General features: G+C 42.2%; 1 protein-coding gene across 1 annotated transcript; it reads right to left on the bottom strand.

Annotated features, from left to right (window-relative positions):
* Positions 1-1117: 1117 nt before the first annotated feature.
* On the bottom strand, positions 1118-20576 carry lrrc59 (leucine rich repeat containing 59). The gene is made up of 7 exons (XM_060844210.1): positions 20351-20576; positions 16872-16931; positions 14424-14582; positions 10448-10552; positions 8513-8585; positions 7074-7244; positions 1118-1488 (listed from the first exon to the last, which is right to left on the bottom strand). Exons 1-7 carry the CDS (start codon positions 20465-20467, stop codon positions 1250-1252), a joined length of 924 nt encoding a protein of 307 aa, XP_060700193.1. The 5' UTR covers positions 20468-20576; the 3' UTR covers positions 1118-1249.
* Positions 20577-22207: the final 1631 nt, after the last annotated feature.

Raw genomic sequence — 22207 nt, 5'->3', positions numbered from 1 at the left:
GATTTTTAACTTTGTCCACCACAGACCAACACCGGCAATTCCAAGTCATAAGTTATATCTAACCAGGCTCCAATGTGATATTTTCCTCTTCACAAACCCAGGGCCAACAGCATTATCTTCTCTATATCTCAGAACTAAACTAGAAACTTTTTTTTTAGTAAATTAGAGTTAGCAAAGTCAATCAGGAGTTTAAAGTAGGTGTACTTAAAAGACCAGGTAAAAACAATGACTGCAGATGCTGGAAACCAGATTCTGGATTAGATATGCTGGAAAAGCACAGTTCAGGCAGCATCCGAGGAGTAGTAAAATTGACATTTCGGGCAAAAGCCCTTGATCAGGAATACAGGCAGAGTGCCTGAAGGGTGGAGAGATAAATGAGAGGAGGGTGGGGGGTGGGGAGGAAGTAGCATAGAGTACAATAGGTGAGTGGGGGAGGGGATGAAGGTGATAGGTCGGAGGGGGAGGGGAGGGAGGGTGGGTGGAGTGGATAGGTGGAAAAGAAGATAGGCAGGTAGGACAAGTTATTGGACAGTGCTGAACTGGAAGTTTGGAACTGGGGTGAGGTGGGGGAAGGGGAAATAGGAAACTGTTCAAGTCCACATTGATGTCCTGGGGTTGAAGTTTCCGAGGCGGAAGATGAGGCGTTCTTCCTCCAGGCGTGGGTTGTGAGGGAGTGGCGGTGAAGGAGGCCCAGGACCTCCATGTCCTAGGCAGAATGGGAGGGGGAGTTGAAATGTTGGGCCACAGGGTGATATGGTTGATTGGTGTGGGTGTCCCAGAGATGTTCCCTAAAGCGCTTGCACCCTCCCGTCCTGGCACCTTCCCCTGCCACTGCAGGAATTGCAAAACCTGCGCCCACACCTCCTCCCTCACCTCCATCCAAGGCCCTAAAGGAGCCTTCCACATCCATCAAAGTTTTACCTGCACATCCACCAATATCATTTATTGTATCCGTTGCTCCTGATGTGGTCATCTCTACATTGGGGAGACTGGACGCATCCTCGCGGGCTTTTGCCCGAAACGTCGATTTTATTGCTCCTCGGATGCTGCCTGAACTGCTGTGCTTTTCCAGTACCACTAATCTAGTATTTAAAACATTGAAGACAACAAAGCCTGGTGAATGCGAAACAGGATTTTATTGTGTAGAATTTGGGAAAGGCAAATAAGATGAAGGATTTATGTGCAATATAAGAACACACGAATTAATCAATTCCATAGGAATTTCAGTGATTCTTCACCTGGCTCCTGGTCATGGGAATGGAATGCTACGTAGAAGCTTCTGGAGAACCTCATTTCCCTGAAGGGCGTGAAGTGTGTCTTCGTATAGATGGTTTACAGTACTGCACAGCTGCTCATGTGGAAGTTTTGTTCTCCTGCACATCACCACAGTGACAATGGAGCATAGTAGCAGGAACAGTAGCACCTTCAGTAGCACTTGGAATAAGTGTCCTTTTTTAGGTGCTGATGGATTGACAGAAGAGACTGGTTCTATAATGGAGGAGAGAAAAAACAATGATTTAATGTGTATCCTTGAACATGGCTCCGGACTAATAATTTCTAAAAGCAATAGAAAATTAGGATAGCACAAGCTATCATATAACTTAAAAATATGGGTGACAATGTCGAATTCAGTTAGGAATTAGGTAATTCTTGACCACAGTTAGGTCCTATCTCCACTGCAGGGAGAGTGGTTGGAAACCTAAATCAAAAACAAGCTAGCATTCAAATTCAGCAAGTTATAGGGAAGGCAATTGGGTTGTAGACATTTAACACAAAAGGAAATGGTGTATAAAAGTTAGAAGGTTTTGCTAAAACTAAAGCTCGAATACTGTGAACAGTTTTGGCTCCCCTTGCATTGGAGGTAGTCCACAGAAGGTTTACGAGGCTGAGATTCAAGATACAAAATTCTTAGGTGACTTGAAAGGAGATACAGGGAAAGGGTTTTCCTTTGTGGAAGGGTCTAGGATTAGAGGACATAATTTCAAAATAAGGGGTTACACTTCTAAGACAAAGAGGAGGAGGAATTTCTTCTGTTAACGGGGAAGTGAATCTGTGGAATTCTTTACTTCAGAGGACTGTTAAGGCTGGATTGTTGGTGCACTGATTTCAGAGATCTGGGTGTGTGCAGCATCGACTTCTGAAACTGAAAGTCAGTGCATAAGCACACAATTAGCACGTATGAAACCCAAAGGAACCTTGCAGCTTACAGCGATATTGTGCCTGACTTGTCCTTTGTAGACAGTGGCAGCTGTAGATGGGTTAAACAAGTTACAAGAAGTTGAGAAGCACATTTGCGCAAGAATCTTGCACATGCTATCTGCCCGAGTACAGATAACTTCACCATTATTAGATAATTTTCCATTAAGTTTAACTTAGAATGAAACAGAATTAAACTGTAGCCATGTTATCCAGTGTTAGTGTTTCAGCACCAAGCATCACTGGCACCAACATTATTCCTTTTGGTTTCCTTTTTATTGTTGCGATTCTATTCGCCGAGCTGGGAATTTGTGTTCCCAGCTCGGCGAACAGAACCACAAAAACGAGCACTCGAGCTACAAATCTTCTCACAAACTTTGGTTTCCTTTTAAATTAGAGGTTTGCCCCCATCAAATTTCCTCTTGATTGTGAAAACATTTGACTAGCCGTATCTGCGCTGATGGTTTTCTTGTCATAAGCCCTCTCATTTAACCCCACTCTCTTGCTCACACCCTTACCAGTTAAGATTCATTGTTAAGTAAATATCCATTTTTCTTAAAATTATTTGGGCATTCTGTTCCAGGAAAAGGCTGCGCAGCTTTCATGTAAAGAGGTTTTTCTCGATTCCCTTTTAGTTTTTTTTTGAGATCATCTTAAATTTGTGCCCTCTACCAGTGGAAACTAGCTGATCTGGTCAGCAAATTACAGTCCATGGAATAAAAGCACCATGAAGTTACTTGAGTGACAGGTAAAGTGAGTGCTTGTGAACAGTCGTTTTAGGAATGAGGGCAAGTTATGTAGCAGGGTTTCCCAGAAAATTATTGTTGGGAACCTGCTTTTCTAGGTAGATCAGTAACCTAGACCTGGCTGCAAAGGGCACAATTTTAAAATTTGAAGACATAGAAATGAAGAAGGACAGTGTTAAAATTCTTGAGAAAATAGGTTGATAGATTACTAGAATAATTAGCAGGTGAAACTTGATGCAGAGGTGTGTTTGTTTTGCCTGTAAGAATGGGGAAGAGGCAATATAACAAAGGGTACAATTCCATAGGGGGGTCCAAGAACAGGGGAGGGACCTGAAGAATGTGTACACAAGTAATTCAAAGTGATAGGAAGGTTCAGAAAATGCTGATAAAGCTCATGGTATCCTAGGCTTTTACAAATAAATACACAGAGTACAAAACCAAGAAAGTTATGACAAACATATATAAAAATACTGATTCAGTCTCAACTAGCGTATTTTGTCTATTGCTGGATACCACCAGGAAGGACGTGAAGACTTTAGAAAAGATGTCTAATACAGAAAAGATAAGAATGGCCCAAGGATGAGAGGCTTTGTACAAAGATAATCTTAAATTGGAGTTATTATCCATGGAGAAGATAACATGGAGTAAAATATAGAAGGTGCTGGAAATACTCAGTAGGCTCTGACAGCATCTACAGAGGGAGAACTGGGTTAAAGTTTAGAACCAGTTGTGAACCTTCTTTAGAACTTCAAGTATTTCTAGCATTTTATGTCTTTTTCAGCTTTTCAGGATCTACTATATTTGCTTTTATTTAAATATAAAAAGGATTGCTACTCAGATATTAAAAATCGAGGAAGTTCAGCTGAGGATACATGGGAAATACTGTTCAGTGACATTAGGAATGAGAACCAGAGGACATCACTTGAAGATGCAAGGCAAAAGAAGCAATGGAGACATTTAAAAAAAAATCTTTCTCATAGTGGTTAGTATCTGAATGCATAGCCAGAGAGAGACTGTGGCTAAGGTAGGTTGAGTCATGGCTTTCAAAATAACTTCTGATAATTATGTAAAAGGTTGCATTGCTACACAGAGAAGTGACAGCAGAATGGAACGAGTTCACTGATCTTGCAGACAGCAGATACATACATAACAGGCCAAACAGCTTCCTTTGCGCTGTAACCATTCTAAGGTTCCACAATCATGAGTCACTTTGGCATATTCATCTCTTAATCTTTTTAATACTGGTTAAAGAATTAATTTTACAGATTTTTCTTTCATGTTATGCCTATAAATATTTAGAACGCAATGTCTAGGCACACAAACAGGAACTAAGGTCAAATCCATGACTGAGTTTGCCAGTTATACAACAGTCACACAATGGCATTCTAAGGCTAGCAAGGGGAAGAAACAACATGAACCAGCCTTCTACTGCTGCACACTATCCACTGGTTCTTGCATACCAACCAAGACTCCCGTCCACCCTCTGACGACCCCTTCTCCCGCCTCCAACACACCCCATCCACCTGGACACCCCGTGCTGGCCTCCTACCCGCCCTCGACCTCTTTATAGCCAACTGCCGCCGTGACATCAACCGACTCAACCTGTCCACCCCTCTCACCCACTCCAACCTCTCACCCTCAGAACGTGCAGCCCTCCACTCCCATCCCAACCTCACCAACAAACCCGCAGACAAGGGAGGCGCGGTGGTAGTTTGGCGCACTGACCTGTACACCGCTGAAGCCAAACGCCAGCTCGCGGACGCCTCCTCTTATCGCCCCCTTGACCACGACCCCACCTCCCACCACCAAACCATCATCTCCCAGACCATCCAGGACCTCATCACCTCAGGGGATCTCCCATCCACTGCCTCCAACCTCATAGTCCCACAACCCCGCACCGCCCGTTTCTACCTCCTGCCCAAAATCCACAAACCTGCCTGCCCCGGCCGACCCATTGTCTCAGCCTGCTCCTGCCCCACCGAACTCATCTCCCAATACCTCGACACGGTCCTGTCCCCTTTAGTCCAAGAACTCCCCACCTACGTTCGGGACACCACCCACGCCCTCCACCTCCTCCAGGATTTTCGCTTCCCCGGTCCCCAACGCCTTATTTTCACTATGGACATCCAGTCCCTGTACACCTCCATCCCCCATCACGAAGGACTCAAAGCCCTCCGCTTCTTCCTTTCCCGCCGCACCAACCAGTACCCTTCCACTGACACCCTCCTTCGACTGACTGAACTGGTCCTCACCCTGAATAACTTCTCTTTTCAATCCTCCCACTTCCTCCAAACTAAAGGAGTTGCCATGGGCACCCGCATGGGCCCCAGCTATGCCTGCCTCTTCGTAGGATATGTGGAACAGTCCATCTTCCGCAACTACACTGGCACCACCCCCCACCTTTTCCTCCGCTACATCGATGACTGTATCGGCGCTGCCTCGTGCTCCCACGAGGAGGTTGAACAGTTCATCAACTTTACTAACACCTTCCATCCCGACCTGAAATTCACCTGGACTGTCTCAGACTCCTCCCTCCCCTTCCTAGACCTTTCCATTTCTATCTCGGGCGACCGACTCAACACAGACATCTATTATAAACCGTCTGACTCCCACAGCTACCTGGACTACACCTCCTCCCACCCTGCCCCCTGTAAAAACGCCATCCCATATTCCCAATTCCTTCGTCTCCGCCGCATCTGCTCCCAGGAGGACCAATTCCAACACCGCACAGCCCAGATGGCCTCCTTCTTCAAGGACCGCAGATTCCCCCCAGACGTGATCGACGATGCCCTCCACCGCATCTCCTCCACTTCCCGCTCCTCCGCCCTTGAGCCCCGCTCCTCCAACCGCCACCAAGACAGAACCCCACTGGTTCTCACCTACCACCCCACCAACCTGCACATACAACGTATCATCCGCCGCCATTTCCGCCACCTCCAAACGGACCCCACCACCAAGGATATATTTCCCTCCCCTCCCCTATCAGCGTTCTGCAAGGACCACTCCCTTCGTGACTCCCTTGTCAGATCCACACCCCCCACCAACCCAACCTCCACCCCCGGCACCTTCCCCTGCAACCGCAGGAAATGTAAAACTTGCACCCACACCTCCACACTCACTTCCCTCCAAGGCCCCAAGGGATCCTTCCATATCCGCCACAAGTTCACCTGTACCTCCACACACATCATCTATTGCATCCGCTGCACCCGATGTGGCCTCCTCTATATTGGTGAGACAGGCCGCTTACTTGCGGAACGCTTCAGAGAACACCTCTGGGCCGCCTGAACCAACCAACCCAATCACCCCGTGGCTCAACACTTTAACTCCCCCTCCCACTCCACCGAGGACATGCAAGTCCTTGGACTCCTCCACCGGCAGAACACAACTACACGACGGCTGGAGGAGGAGCGCCTCATCTTCCGCCTGGGAACCCTCCAACCACAAGGTATGAATTCAGATTTCTCCAGCTTCCTCATTTCCCCTCCCCCCACCTTGTCTCAGTCGGTTCCCTCAACTCAGCACTGCCCTCCTAACCTGCAATCCTCTTCCTGACCTCTCCGCCCCCACCCCACTCCGGCCTATCACCCTCACCTTGACCTCCTTCCACCTATCCCACCTCCATCGCCCCTCCCCCTAGTCCCTCCTCCCTACCTTTTATCTCAGCCTGCTTGGCTCTCTCTCTCTTATTCCTGATGAAGGGCTTATGCTCGAAACGTCGAATTCTCTATTCCTGAGATGCTGCCTAACCTGCTGTGCTTTGACCAGCAACACATTTGCAGCTGTGATCTCCAGCATCTGGAGACCTCATTTTTTACTCTTGCATATGTGGACACAGTCAGGGCCAGCTCAGTACTTCTACAATTGAGAGCCTTTCATACTAGTGAAACAGCTATTGCAGTGGAAATTTTGATACTCAGGAAATCACATCCAAGAAGCAAAAGGACAAAGGACAATGATGCTAAATTTGTGAATGAGTAAAGAATTCTTTAGTGATTTTAATTTACGCAAGTTGATAATGAGAGAAGAGTGAACTTGCATTGACGTGGCCACTTCTGGTACATTTGCTGACTCATGGAGCAGATCTAACTCTAAGAATTCACATAGCTTACCCACCTTCCATCTTTCACTTACTTTCTGATGTAGTTGTAGGCTTTTCCTCCTTTGGCTCATTGAACCTTTGTAATTTCTGTGCATCATACTCCTTCCTGCGCCTCTCCTTCTCCTCCATTTTCTCTCGTTTACGCAGATCTCGTTCCCTTGCTTCCTTAGCCCGTAATTCTGCTTCACGCCTTTTCTCCAATTCTGTAACAACATATTTGGCTATAAAGCTGGCAGTTAAAACTTCTGATGCTTTCTGATTTTATTTTATACTCAACTTTGCTAGCACTTTTGGACTCTGCGTCCAAGTATTTCAAGTCAACTAGAGACCAAGCACATATCATAAGCTAACATTTAAGTGCAGGGCTCACAATGGCAAGCCAATGGAAGTGCTGTACTTAAAATGAGATGTCAAACCAAGGTCCTATTCCTATATTCCTATTGACAGAACGGCCTCCACAGCATTAGATAGAGGTTTCTGGAATGTCATTGCTAGAATCTATTCCTCAGCTCATGTCAAATTTGCTGCTAGCATAGTGCTCTCATTGTTATAACATGCAAACCTTGCAGCCAATGAGTACACTTCAGAAAAAGTTTATTGGTGATGAATTGCTATAGGTAATCTAGGAAAGGTGCTAAATAAATGCAAGTTCTAGATACTTTTAAAGTGTGAGCCTATGTGATGATCCATCTCTTCAATCAGTGAAGTGAAAATTACTGATCCACTCTCAATGCTCTAAATATTATTCAGACCAACTGCCAGTTGCTTTCCTTGAGATACACACCAAGTAACAGATTTCCTGTTATCACATTGTGTACCTGGTTAACCATTGAGTAAAAATCTGGGAGAGCTAGTAAAAGACTCCAAGGTCAAAGGATTGCACTTTGAATTTAAAGTCGTTAAACCTGCATTCCAAACATATCCTCTATGCCATTTAGTCTTTCTACAACCATTTTGCTGAACAGTAAATAGCTGAAAACGTGCATCTGAAGACCAAAGAGTGCAGAAAAATAATTCCAATACATTCAGTGGAATGCAAAAAAATTATTCTGCAGTAAGACTACTTTCAGCTTTGTCAGAATTTACAGCATAGAACCAGATCAATTTGGCTAACCAGCTAATTCCGTCTGACTCCCAGTTACAAAGCAGAACTAATGCTGCACCATTACAATGCTGGAATATAGAATATGGCGATTAATGACAGACTCTTGAAATTTGTTTCTTCCACTTCAAGATTGCTCAGCTAGTCACAAGACTGAATAGGAAAATGCCAAGTTCAATCTGATGTCTGCACTCCAAGGTATGGATGGAATGAACACAATGAAAGGTTACCCCCCGATACTTGAGTGAAAATCCACTGAAAACAAGGCTAGCTTTAGATTAATACCTTTAAGTCAGACTCTCAATTGTAATCCACTCTCAGTAGCCCTATGTCTGGATGAACATTTGTTTTAGCCATTTAAACTCTTACCTCTTTCAACAAGCAGCCGTCTCTGTTTTTCACGATCTTGTTCGGACTGAATGGTTTTCATGTACCGCAGCACCTGCAATATCCAACAGTGAAAACAAAGTTAACAACTGAATTTCTTGGAACTGGATCTCACCATGTGTAGAACTACACACCACCTCATGCGCAATAACACTGATTTATCTTTATCATACATATTACTTCAAGAGTTAAAATGTCTAACTATCTTCTTTCACTAAACTTACTGATATACGATAGTGGAAGATTAATACAGTGCTCCAGTTACAAATCATTAATGCTGTATCCCAGTGTATTGTGACCACTGAACTTTACAAGAAGATTAAAGGAGGAGATTTTTAAAGTGCAATCTCAGGTGAAACTGAGACTTTTTGGATGGGGGTTGGTGATCATTCTATATCTCTTCTCAAAAGAGAAGCTCATCTGTTCGGACTGTCATGGAAAGAGAGATCTGTTTGAAATCCAAATAAACGTTTTCACATCTTGATAAAAAAAGGAAGAGTTACTTTTTGGAGAAGGACAGAGTGGCGCATATAGATAGATAAAGTGACAGACAGAAACACAAGAAATTATTGTTGTGAATAGCAGGGTGATCAGTTGTATCATGTCAAATCAGGATGCTTGCAAAAATTGGTTTTCTATAGAAAAGAACAAGGAAAGATTAGCAGGACCTTCGGAAATTTAAGGAACAAGGAGTCATGAAGATGATCTTTGTGAGTGAAAGCCAGTTGTGGTAAACTTAGATTGAACCCAATGATTTCTGAAGAACACTTGAAGATTTAATCTGGTGTGGCAAGGAGAAATGAGTCTGTTCGAAAGCTAAGAGTAAATTAGAACACAATCTTGTGTTGCTGCATTCTGTCAGCAGTGTGATGCACAAAAGGAGATGCAAGATGTGCACCTTGATTGCATTAGTCCATTCTTGTCAAAGTCATGTTTTTAAAAAGATTGCTGTATTAGTTGTCTATTGAGTAAAGTTTGACATGCTGGTTTTAATTTGCTATAGTTACAGTTTCAAAACATTTTAGCTATTTCTGTTGGTTGCTGAAAATCCTTTGGAAAATGTGCTCATCCTCTACAAGGATTGCAACAGGCTTTATATCTGTACTCACCAATACTGTACCGTGTTACTACATCCACCAGTACTGCACCTATGTGATATGGACAAGACTTGTACGCACCAGTACCTTATCCCACTGCTGAACAGTGACAAACCTGTATCTCTCATTATTATACAGTGAGGTATCTATATCCATCAGTTTTTTACCTCAGTTTTATACAGTTAAAAAATCTATATTGTATTAATGTCCCCAGCAGCAGTGGTGTACACCACTATCAAATAGTGACAGACTGGTATCCCTCATATTGGATGCCACTATTAGAAATATCAACACCACAGATAGTGTTTTCAACAGACATGTACAGGCTTTTTTAGATTAGATTTTTGATTAGATTATCTACAGTATCGAAACAGACCCTTTGGCCCAACAAGTCCACACTGACCCTCCAAAGAGTAACCCCTCCCCCCCCCCCAGACTCATTCCCCTATATTTATCCCTAGCTAATGCACCTAACACTATGGGCAACTTAGCATGGCCAATTCACCTGACCTGCACATCTTTGGGATTGTGGGAGGAAACCGGAGTATGGAGGAAACCCACGCAGACATGGGGAGAATGTGCAAACTCCACACAGTCGCCCAAGGCTGGAATTGAACCTGGCTCCCTGGTGCTGAGGCAGTAGTGTTAACCACTGAGCCACCATGCTGCCCCAAAACACCTGAAAGTCTCTTCCAAAATATGGACAGTGGATTCTCTTAGCCTTTTTGCAAGTTTAAGAAAAAAAGGTTTGTTGTATGATGCTAAAATTGGAAACTAATATCAAGTTATCTTTATGGTGAGGACAAATCCTGAAACTTACATTGGCTGCACTCTGCTTGCACTGCTTCTCATCCAGGCAGTCACCTGCCACCTTCTCAAGCAATGGATCAAGTGGATTTCCTTTTAAATCCAACCACTTCAAGTTCTGTTGAGAGAAAGGAGCATCAGTTATCCTCACTGCTTTCTTTAAGAACTTGCTGTGTACAAATTAAATGACAGATTTCAGAAATTACAAGTGATTATATCAAAAATGCTATAGTTGTTTGCAACTGCTTTGCAAAGCCAAAAGATGGGGGATGGTGCTCAACAATACACTGTCTTTCCTTTCAAGACAAATACTGCCTTTTGCCCTTTCACCTCAGTGTATTCCTCCATTTTCATGAGACAAAATTAGACCCATGTGTTTGTATCAAACTTAAGGCAGCACATTTCAGAGACAGAAACCGTTAGTAAAGCATTAGATTTTAATCATCTAAACAAAAATGCTAAGATCCAAGTGAGACTACATAAACCAATATGCTTCCTCTCAGCATTTACAACAGTACTGCTAATTCCCATTCAGAAACATCATGTTCACTGGTACACAATGTGTAAGACTGTCACACAGGTGTTGTATGGATTAGTTTACTGAGGTTGAGCATGAAGTACATTGCTGGAGGAGATGCAATCAGGATATAGCTTCTCACACAACCCATGATTCTAACCCAGAGCCACAAATGGGTATTTAGTTTTAATGCAATGACAAAGGGATAAATGCTAAAGAACAGGTAATAATTATTAAACTCCCTAATCCATTTACACCACCTTGATCTTGTCATCTCATAAGGCTTCACTACTCAATTTCAGACAAACTAATTGTGATCATTCAGAACCTGCATTCCCTCAACTCTACATCCTTGTGTCCTTCCCAGGAAAAGAAAACCTATTCTCCAATTCACTTACAACTATAGTTCCAAAATCCCAACTGTTTAGCCTTTTACTTTCTAATTTGCTGAACTGAAGCATTCATCTCAATCTTCTATAATTTAGTCCCAAATTAAACCATTTACCCTTCTCATAGCATTACTTCAATTTCAATGGCTGCAGATTTAAAGGGATATGGCAGTTTACAGGCCTAACAATTACAGGATCATTCCAAACTACAAAGATAACCCCCAGCTGTTTCTTCTATTGCATTAGGTTAATTTAAACACCTCCTTGTCCTCATCCACCCTCACTTCCAACAAGCGTGTGGAGCTCAAGGATACCTTTGCTAGGAGTTAGAAGCTATCCGATCAGTTCTCGATGTCACTTTCCTCCTTTCTCTAGCCCGCTGGGCTAAATGTCTTAGTCTCTCCCCAGTCCTAGACCTGAAGTGGTGTCTTTCTCCAGTTTTTGTCACACCTCTTTCCCTCTCAGAGCTCAAGTTGGCCACCAGTCCTACCTCTGCACCTTCAATTATATTTCCACTAAATTGCTGACTATGCAACATACTTTATTGGTTCTCATGTCAGTTGCTATTTTTAATGTTTCCCCTCTTTCAAATCTGCCATATCAAAACTCTCCCTTAAATAATCACCAACAGGCTGTACTAACTATCATTACAAATCCAAACCCACTTTCTTCACCAAATGTGTTGACACCTCCCAAATTTGCATCTGTCTTTTCCAAAACTCCATATCTGAATCTCTCTAATCTTTCCACCCCTGCCATGGTGTCAAAGCAACTCTTAGCAAAAATCATAGAATGACAACTGTGAGAATATGACAAAGGTGAACATTTACTCAACTTGCCTTAAGCATTTTATGTAGTTGCCCACACCATTCGCCAACAAAGATCTGGTTTCATGGTCACCAGTATTGTTGATTGGTGGAAAAACCCATTTGACTCACTAATGTCCTTGAGGGAAAGAAACTACCATTCTTTTCTGGTCTGGCCTACAAGTGACACCAGAATCATAGCAATGTGACTGACTCTTAGCTGCCCTCTGGGCAATTACGGATAGGCAATAAATGTTGCTCCAGCCAGCAATGCTCTCATACTCTGATTGAATAAAAATGAAGATCAGCACCAGCAGGAGTGTTTGGCAAATGGAACTTGGTATGAACTAGAATGTAGGCAGCATAGGTTTAGTTGACATCAAGCTTGCAGATGTAGAATGGGAGACGCTTGCCTTTCTGAAGTAGTTAAAATTTAGAGGCATTAAAATATGGGTAGAATTTCAGAAAGCTGCAAAGTTTAGAGATTTGCTTTTATCGAAGCTGTGGACTGGACATCCCAGGATGGCTGCGGACAGAGAGTATAGGACAAGTCAAGGGAGAATGCGAGATTTGAGGGACTCGATTTCTGACAGGTGTTAGTTTTTGCAAACATACAGATCTGTTAGCCTCTCATCAGTTGTAGGGAAAATGCTAGAAATAGATTATAAAGGATATGGTAAAGTAGACACATGGATAATAATGATTTGCATAGGCATACTCAGCATAGAGTTTTGAATGGGAAATCATGTTTTGTGAACTTGAGTTTTCATTTGAAGATGTTACTAATAAAATTGATAAAAACAGAGCTGATGAACTATATTTAAATTTTTGAAAAGCATTTGATAAAGCTCTCCACAGGATACTGGTTAGAAAAATTAAAGGCCTTGAAACAGGTGGTAATGTACTGATATATACTAATTAGCTAATAGCTAGAAAGCAGTAGAAATGAATGGACCATTCTCACATTAGCAAGTTGTGACTACTGGGGTATCATATGGATTATTATTTGGGTCCTAGCTGTTCATAATATCAAATGATTTAGAGGTGGGGACAAAATGTAATATTCCCAAATTTGCAAATAATACAAAGTTAAGTGGGAAAGTTTGTTGTGAGGAAGATGTAAAGCAGCTTCAGGAGGATGTGGTTAAGGATTAGTGATTGGGCACGAACATGCTAGATTGAATATAATTTGGTGAAATGGTAGGTAACCCACTTTGGTTGAAGGAACAGATGTGCAGATCATTTCCAAACTGGTGAGAGATTAGACAGATGTTCAAAGAGAACTAGATGTTCTTGTCAAGAAATCACTGAAGGCGGCAGGTGCACAAGCTATTGGAAATGCAAATGGAAAGTTAGCCTTTGATGCAGGAGGATCTGAGTACAGGAGTAGTGAAGCCTTGCTTCTGTTGTAAAAGTGCTTGGTTAGACTGCACCTGAAATAATGTGTGTAGTTTCAGTCTCTTTTCTTGCCATAGAGGGAGGACAATGAAATTTACCAGACTTGATCCTTGAATGGAACTGTCCTATGAACGGAGATGGGACAAATTAGGCCAGCATTCTGTAGAGGATAAAATATTTAAAGGGATAGACAGGGTAGTATCAGGTAAGATATTTCTCTTGTTTGGGAAGTCTGGAATCAAGGGACACAATTTAAATATAAGATGCAAGATGAGTTTTATTTTATTCAGAAGGTTGTGAATTTTTGGAATTCTCCATCACAGAGGGCTGTGAAAGCTCAGTCTTTTGAGAACGTTTAAGCAGGGATTGATCAATTTATGATTGCCAATAGTGTACAAAGGGAGTAAAATGCATTGAGGTGTTTGACCAGTCATGATCATAGAATGACAGGTCAGACGAGACAAGAGCAGAGAAGGCAATTCAGCTTATGAGTCGACCTGGGCTCCCATAAAAGCAATTTTACCTTTCAATGATATGTTTATTTTTGGTTGTAGCGGCAGATGAATTGAAAGAATAAGTTAGAGCAGAAGATTTTGAATGTAGTCTGGACCTTGACATTAGTGAAACTGAAAGGAAATACACAAACTTGCACAACAAGACACTTGAAGGGCAGATGAAACAAGAAAGGAAAGTTTGCAGTATGCACCAGTATAATGAAAGCAACCATGACATTGATTTGCTTTCCCAACTCCACAAGATGATCTTGATAAAATATGAATTGCGAGCTTGAAGGCTGATGGGGAAAGAAAACTGACAAACAGAAAACAAGCTTTTCTCCAAGGGTTTCCCAGAATGAGATTATGGGACTAGGTTGCTTACCTTGAGCTGAGCAAAGCTGACTGGCAGGTTAGTCAATTTGTTGTTGTAGAGGTCCAAATGCTGCAGGTTAATGAGTCGTCCAAAATCTGAAGGAAGCTCCTGCAGCTGGTTCTTGCTCAGATCAAGTTTGATGAGATGTGTCAGACTGCAGAATTCTGACTGCATTTGATGGAGAGGTGTTTTGAGACAGAGAAATAAACAAAAATGAATAGAAAGATCAGACTTAACAGCTACTCTTGAAAAACTACTTGAAACATGAACACCAATTAAAATGTACTCACTTAAGCTTATACCTCCAGCCAGGTAGCAAAATTCTCACATTCTGTAGACAATAAAATCCTATACAGAACCTGTCCACCACAATGCTCAAGACAGACAAAGCATTGCCTATATAGCACAGTATTAATTAGTCATCAGCAATCAGGATGCCACATTTCATGTTAGTGTCCCTGAGCTAGTCACTGAAAGATCAGCCAGGATTCCTGTTCCTGATTACTATTAAATCCTGGTGCAATGTGTATGTGAATCTTTAGAGAGAATGGGTTTGGGATTAGCTGCATTTCTTTTCAATGGGCAAGGAACAAAAGGGCCCATATTTGCATTTGCACAATTTATAACTTTTGGAGCACTATTTAAATTGTAGCCACTGAGTACTGTAGAAAATGCAGCAGTCAATTTAGGCAGCAATGAGGTAAAAATTAATCAGGACACCAAGACATTTTTGTTTGCTGTTATCTGAATTAGTGGCCATAAAATCTTTTCTGTTTAAGAAAGCAGAAAAGGCTTTGGTTTAACTTTTCATCCGTAGTAACATTTTAACAATGCAGCAATTCTTTAACACCAGCAATATCAGCCTAAATCTTGTGCAATTCTTTTAAGGGGAACTTGAGCTCATAACCTTCAGACTTAGAGGCGAGAAAGTGGTTTACACTAAAGCACAGCTAATAACTACAAATTTCTTATTGCCTGGACTGGGGCATGAATAGAGAGTTAATCCAATGACGCAAAGCAGAATTACATTACCACCATATGTCAATGCAATCAAGAGGGGAGAAAACACACACAAAACAAGTACACATCCATAAAGGATATGATGCAACAGCACAGAGTGAGCTTTACTCTCTATCTAACATTATGCTGTACTTGTCTTAGGAGAGTTTGATGACTCAGCAGTGGAAATTTTATATCTAACCTGTTTGGACTGCCCTGGGAGGGACGTAATGACTCTTTGAGGTACTGGGGGTGACAACCATCTTTAAATTTGAAGCCTGCAAGTCCAGGCTCCTTCAATGTTGTACAGTCAAAAAAAGGAAGAAAATTTTAGACACTTGGAGCCCACTTGGAGGGCTGCATATTGTTGTGATCACATTATTATTCAAATCGAATGTTGGAGCAGACCTTAAGGCTAAATGGGCATGGTAGTCATGTTTTTAAAAAATTATAAAGATGATATCAGAAATGTGAGATTATACACTTCAAGAAATTGTGAACATAAAACAAAGGCTGTTCCTTTTTGTGAATACTGCAAGAACTGGGATACACAGATTTAAATTTTCAGCAACAGATATAGGCACACGTGAGGAAGAACACCTTTGTTGAGTGAGAGAGATAACTTGGAACTCTATTAATTGGGGTGGTGGAAATGGTGATGGTCAATGTTTTAAGGTACTTCAACAGGCACTTGAAGCAAAAGTAGTTGCAGAGGTATTGTGATGGATAGGTGAGTGGCATTAATTGCAGAAAGGTTCGATAGACTTGTTGGCCTAAGGCTCCTCTTTTGTGCTATTATGACTTCAATTGTATCGAAGCATTTAAATGTTACATGAACATGAAGGAGAATTGGATAGTTTGTCAAAGGGTGTGAAGAAAGTCAAATGGACCCATGAACGTCAGCATGGACTGAATGAACCAAAATGACTTTTCATTCCTATTTATTCTTACTTATTTTGCTCTAGAGAGGGTATGTCCTGAATGTACCATATACACATTATACTCAGAGTGCTTTCTTGTTTTTGTAAAAACTGAATTTTCATAAACAGGCTGTAGTCAGGATACTGCATCCCATTATAATCACACAAGGGTATTACCCATTCTACAACTTTTTTTCTAAGTCAGTGATCTCTCTCCCTCTCCTGAAGGTGTTTTTATGAGTAAGGAATGTATAGTTTGTACTAGCTCTCCCTTCTCCTTCCCCAGATGGTATTGATTCCCTCAAGGTTCAAGAATGTTCTTGAAAACATCACAATATCCCAGAGATGGCACATGATGACTATTGAGTTATGAAATCTCCCCTCCCCAGACAATGGTGTCTTGTTAAATCACACAATGTCTCATTTAACTAATTGCTATTTTCACCTCACCTCACAACACATGGGAGATATGCGTACACAACACTGCACTGACATCCAACCCAGAACACAGACAGATATAACTGATACGACAACTTACCGGCAGTGTGACAAGAGAATTACAGGATAGATCCAGGACAGTGGCCTTGGGCAATGTTGCCTGAAAACACAATACATTATTTTAAGGTTTGACAGGATTAAAACAGAACTGCTATACAAGGCAGCAGCAAATGTGAGCTTTTCATGCCTAGAAGGAATTGAATGCAAGGCGCAAATAACATTTTCATTAATGCACACCATTACCTCAGCTTTAACTCCCTTAATTCATAATCAAGGGTCTCCTGTTGCAATATGAGGCAAATATGTTTTAAATAAACCTAAACTGGGAGTGTGATGAGGACAGTGTACAAGGAGCAGTACAGTACAGGAACAAGCCCTTCAGTCCACCAAGCCTGTGCCAGCACATGATGCATTTCTCACATGATGAAAATTGCAGACTGTATTCCTCTATTTCCTGCCTTTTCATATCTCTCAAGGTGCCTCTTAAAGAATGCTGTTGTATCTACCTTCACCACATCCTCTGACAGTGAATTCCTGGTACTTACCCTCTGTATATAAAAAAAATCTTGACTCTCATCTTCTTTAACCTTTCCCTTTTACCTTAAACCGTTGTCCCCTAGTTAAAAAAAATTCTTCCCTCGGAAAAAGACTATTCAGGCATTTCAATTTTGTAAACTTCTATTAGGTTGCTCCTCAGCCTTCGACATTCAAGTTAAAACATACAAAGTATGTCCAATTTCTCCTCATTAGCTCATACCCTCCCATCTAGGCAACATTCTGATAAACTGTTTCTGTACCCTGTCCAAAGCCTCCACATCCATATGGTAGTGTGACAATCAGAATTATACACAATATTCCAAACGTAGCTAAACAAAGTTCAATACAGCTGCAATGGCTCCAGCCTATCTACTTTGCTGTATCTTTTGGAAATCCTCCTTACTAACTGCAGCTCCCCCAGTCTTTGTCTCATCCACAAGCTTATAATCTAACCGCCTATATTCTCCTCCAATTCACTGACAAGATGCTGCACAGGAAGCATGGTGTACAGGCAAGGTGTTAGCACGGAGAAAAGCTTGGCTGTCTGACAGAAAGCAGAGAGTGGGGATAAAAGTGTCCTTCTCAGGATGACAGCTGGAGACAAGTGGTGTTCCGCAAGGCTCAGTGTTGGGACCATATCATACATTAACCATCTAGATGAAGGAACAGAGGGCATTTTGGCGAGGTATACAGACTGGTAGGTAGACTGACAGGTAGCACTGAGGTGGTGGGGAGGCTGCAGAAGGATTTGGACAGGTTAGGAGAATGGGCAAAGAAGTGGCAGATGGAGTACAACATAGGAAAGTGTGAGGTCATACAGTTTGGTAGGGAAAAGAACGGCATGGATTATTTTCAAAATGGGGAGAAAATTTAAAAGCCTGAAGTGCAGAAACATGGGAGTTCTAGTCCAGGATTCTCTCATGGTAAACTTACCGGTTGAGTTAGAAGTTAGGATGGTAAACATAACGATGGCATTTATTTTGAAAGGACGTAAACATAAAAGCAGGGATGTACTACTAGAAGGCTCTTATCACACCACCTTTGGGGTATCATGTGCAGTTTTTAGCTCCATATCTCAGGAAGATGTACTGCCCCTGCAGTGTGTTCAGAGGAGGTTCATGAGAATGGTCCCAGGAATGAAAAGCTTAACATCTGAGGAACATTTGAGGTCTCTGGGTCTGTTCTTAATGGAGTTTTGAAGGATAAGGAGGGGGATCTAACTGAAGAAACAGAATACTGAATGGCCTGGACAGAGTATATTTTGGGAAGATGCTTCCATTGGAAGAGACTAGAATCTGAGGGCACTGCCTTAGAGTAAAGAGAAGACCTTTTAGAACAGAGAAAGGAGAACCTTCTTAAGCCAGAGAATGGTGTATCTATGGAATTCATTGCCACAGAAGGCTACGTAGACCAGGTCATTAAGTACATTTAAGACAGAGATAGACAGGTTGAATATCAAGGGGACCAAGGGTTATGAGATAAAATGATAGGTTTCTCAAACCTATCAACCATGATTAAATGGCAGAGGAGACTCATTGGGCTGAATGACCTAATTGCTGTCCCTATGTCTTATGGTTTTATTTACAACAGGAATCCAATTGTTGATCCCAGATCTCTAGTTAGAATTGAGATGGATGTTTTTTGTCTTATCTGATTCAGCCAGTTCCGCATCTACCTTACAAGCTTACTGTGGATCCCAGTGACTTCACCTTTTGGAACAGCCTGTCACGAAAAACCTTGTCAAAACCTTTGCTAAAGTCCATATAGACAACATCTACTGCCCTGCCTCAATCATCTTTGTCACTTCCTCAAAGATTTAATCACGTTTGTGAACATAACCTTCCCTGCACAAGCCACACTGCCTATTGCTAATAAGTCTATATTTTACAAAATGTGAGTAAATTCTATCTTCAATAATTTCCCTATCATTAACATAAAGCTCACTAGCCTGTAATTTCCAAGATTATCCCTTCTTAAAGGAACAACTCTAGCAATTCTCCAGTCCTCCAGAACCTCTCCTGTGATTAAAAAGAATACAAAGATTTAGAATAAGACCCCAGCAATTTCCTCACCTGCCCCCTTCAGCATTCTTGGATACCATCAGGCCCTGGGGACCGGTCTACCTTAATACTTTACAAAACACTCCAAATCACCACCTCTTTTATACTGACACGATTGTGTAAGTTGAGGTGAATTGTGCATGTGCAAATGCACAAGAAATAAGAAGAAATGCACAAGAAATAAGCATTCCTGTTGAAGGGCACAGACATTTTGAGACATACAATACAGGTAAGTTCACTACAGGCAAACACATTCTGCATTTATCAAATTGTTAATTTGTTAAAAGTGATGTAAACCTATTGCTTGTCACTAAGACTATCTGGCCAACGTTCCCCTAAGATTGTTGCAGTGTAGTTTACTCCATACGTAGGTTGAAACTCCACATGGAGTTGGAAATAGAAACATTAAACATTGGAAGAGTAGTCCATTTGCGCCTTCGAGCCAGCTCCATCATTCAATATGATAATGGCTGGTCAGCCAACTCTGCACCCTGTCCCTGCTTTCTCCCCATACCCTTAGATCACTTTAGTCCTGAAAACTGTATTTAACTCCTTATGGAAAACATTCAATATTTAGACCTCGACATCTTATTTCTGTGGCAGAGAATTCCACGAACTCACCGGTGTCTAGGTGAGGAAATTTCTCCACAACTTGAGCTAACTACAGATTGAGGATCCTGTTTGTTTCTGTGTGTTTTAGTTAGACCCCCCCCTTATCCTTCAAAACGCCACCGAGTGTAGACCCAGAGTCCTCAGATGTTAAAGCTTTTCATTCCTGTCATTTCCTCCCTCCTCCAGCTGAGCCGCGGTCCCTGTGGGCACCCAATTATGAAACCAGGGGCTGGGCAGTGATGGCAGGCTGACCGACTGTGGGAGGCATCACACTGCAGCCCCGTCCTCTCAAACCCCGGCCGCCACTCACCAGCTCCCGCACCGGGACCTCGCTGAGGCCGCTCAGGCTCAGGTCCAGTTCGTGTCCGTCCAGCCGTTCCCGGAGGCTGGAGCTCGGCTTCAGCTGCTTGCCGCTGTTCTTCGGCATCTCCGCTTGGCGGTCGGATCAGCGGCGGTTCCCGGCCGCTCCTTCCACACCAGCAGCTCGCTACACGTCAGAGCAAACTCCCAGGGGGCGGCCAAGGAAGACCGAGGGTTCACCACTTGGGGAACAACTCCCTCGACAGCGCTCCGATCCTCCAGGAGGAGAACTGACGAACTGCAAACCACAGCTCATCCAAGTCTTCTTACTCTCTCCACCAAGTAGAAAACACAACTCCTTCAGATTCAAGCATGACCCAAGCTACAAACGTAAATATAATTAAATTTTCAATTCAAATCAACGAGCAAATATAACTCGTAACCTCCAAACAGAAGAATAAACCCTAATCTCCAAGCCAAATATAAACCTCAATCTCCAATCCAAAATATCATTCAAAATTCTAAGGACAGTTGTCCCAGAGCAGCAATATGATAAATACCAGATAATTTGACTTCATAAACTTGATGAATAACAAATATTGACGACAGCACTGAAGGGAACTGACTTGAAAATATTGTTATATATGAGAAGGCTTTTAAAATTATTGGTCAGAGCAAAGGTAGGTCATTCAATAAGATCCTAGGTAAAAACAATGACTGCAGATGGTGGAAACCAGATTCCGGATTAGAGTGGTGCTGGAAAAGCACAGCAGTTCAGGCAGCATCCGAGGAGCAGGAAAATCGACGTTTCAGGCAAAAGCCCTTCAATAAGAACCATTGAATAAGATCCTGTCTGATCTAATTGTGACCTTAACTCCACTTTCCTACCTGCACACCCTTGCAGATCAATACAGAGGGGTAGGTTAAATCAGGTGACTGGACAGCTGATTTGAGATGTGAAGACCATGGATTCATTTCCTGCAAGGGCTTCTCAACCTCACCTCTCATCCTGCTGTGTTGACCCTTACATTAAACTTGCCACCTGTTGTGTCTCTTTTGAAAGAGAATATGGGACTTTACCTGTACATGAATAAAATAATTCAGCCTTGAATTTGACATAGATAGCTCAGTTGTTAGCTCTGCTGCCTCACAATGCCAGGGACCTGGGTTCAAATCCAGACTCAGGTGACTGTCTATGTGGAGTTTGCATATTCTCCCCATATCTGTGTGGGTTTCTACCAGTTTCCTCCCACAGTACAAAGATGTGAAGATTAGGTGGATTGGTAATGCTGACTTGTCCATATGTGCGGGTTAGGTGGATTAGCTTGGAAAATGCAGGATTACGGGGATGGGTGAGTATGTGTGGAATGCTTTTCAGAGCATTGGTGTGGACTCGTTGGGCAAAATGGCCTACTTCCACGCTGCTGGGGTTTTATAAATATATTCCTACAATTGTATTAAAAATGGACCATCGATATTCAACTTCAATCATCTGACTGACCTAACAGTTGAATGGCAGAAAATGCTTTGAAAAAACACACGTTCTGATGAAAAATGGCTGCTGTGATCTCCTTACCAAGATTGAGAAAAAAATCCATGATATGGAATAAACAAAAAACAGTATTATTGTGACTATCATGTCATCTAAAGACTGAAGCCAGCAAATTGAGACACAATTGCATGACAATATTTGGTTTGAAAAAAGCAATACTACTAACTCAGGAATATATAAATAAAACTTTATCAAAACAACTTTTGAGCAGCAAAGCAGAAGTGAGAAAGAAATGTGATTAGTTCAACAACAAGAGACATGAAGTCCCTGTCTTTCCCAAACTTAAAGTCAGTGCCCAGCAAAAACCAATCAGTC

The sequence above is a fragment of the Hemiscyllium ocellatum genome, chromosome 25 (assembly GCF_020745735.1).
Source record: "Hemiscyllium ocellatum isolate sHemOce1 chromosome 25, sHemOce1.pat.X.cur, whole genome shotgun sequence".
In the NCBI taxonomy this organism is placed as follows: domain Eukaryota; kingdom Metazoa; phylum Chordata; class Chondrichthyes; order Orectolobiformes; family Hemiscylliidae; genus Hemiscyllium; species Hemiscyllium ocellatum.
The sequence above is the reverse complement of the archived record's forward strand: the minus strand, read 5'-3'. Positions and strand labels throughout refer to the sequence as shown.

Excerpts from the sequence above, each read along its gene's own strand:
- lrrc59 (XM_060844210.1), bottom strand. The coding sequence starts at position 20,467 with ATGCCGAAGAACAGCGGCAAGCAGCTGAAGCCGAGCTCCAGCCTCCGG. Across the intron at positions 16,932-20,350 it reads AGGTCCCGGTGCGGGAGCTG|GCAACATTGCCCAAGGCCAC; the intron begins GTGAGTGGCGGC and ends TTGTGTTTTCAG. Across the intron at positions 14,583-16,871 it reads ATTCTCTTGTCACACTGCCG|TCAGAATTCTGCAGTCTGAC; the intron begins GTAAGTTGTCGT and ends CATCAAATGCAG.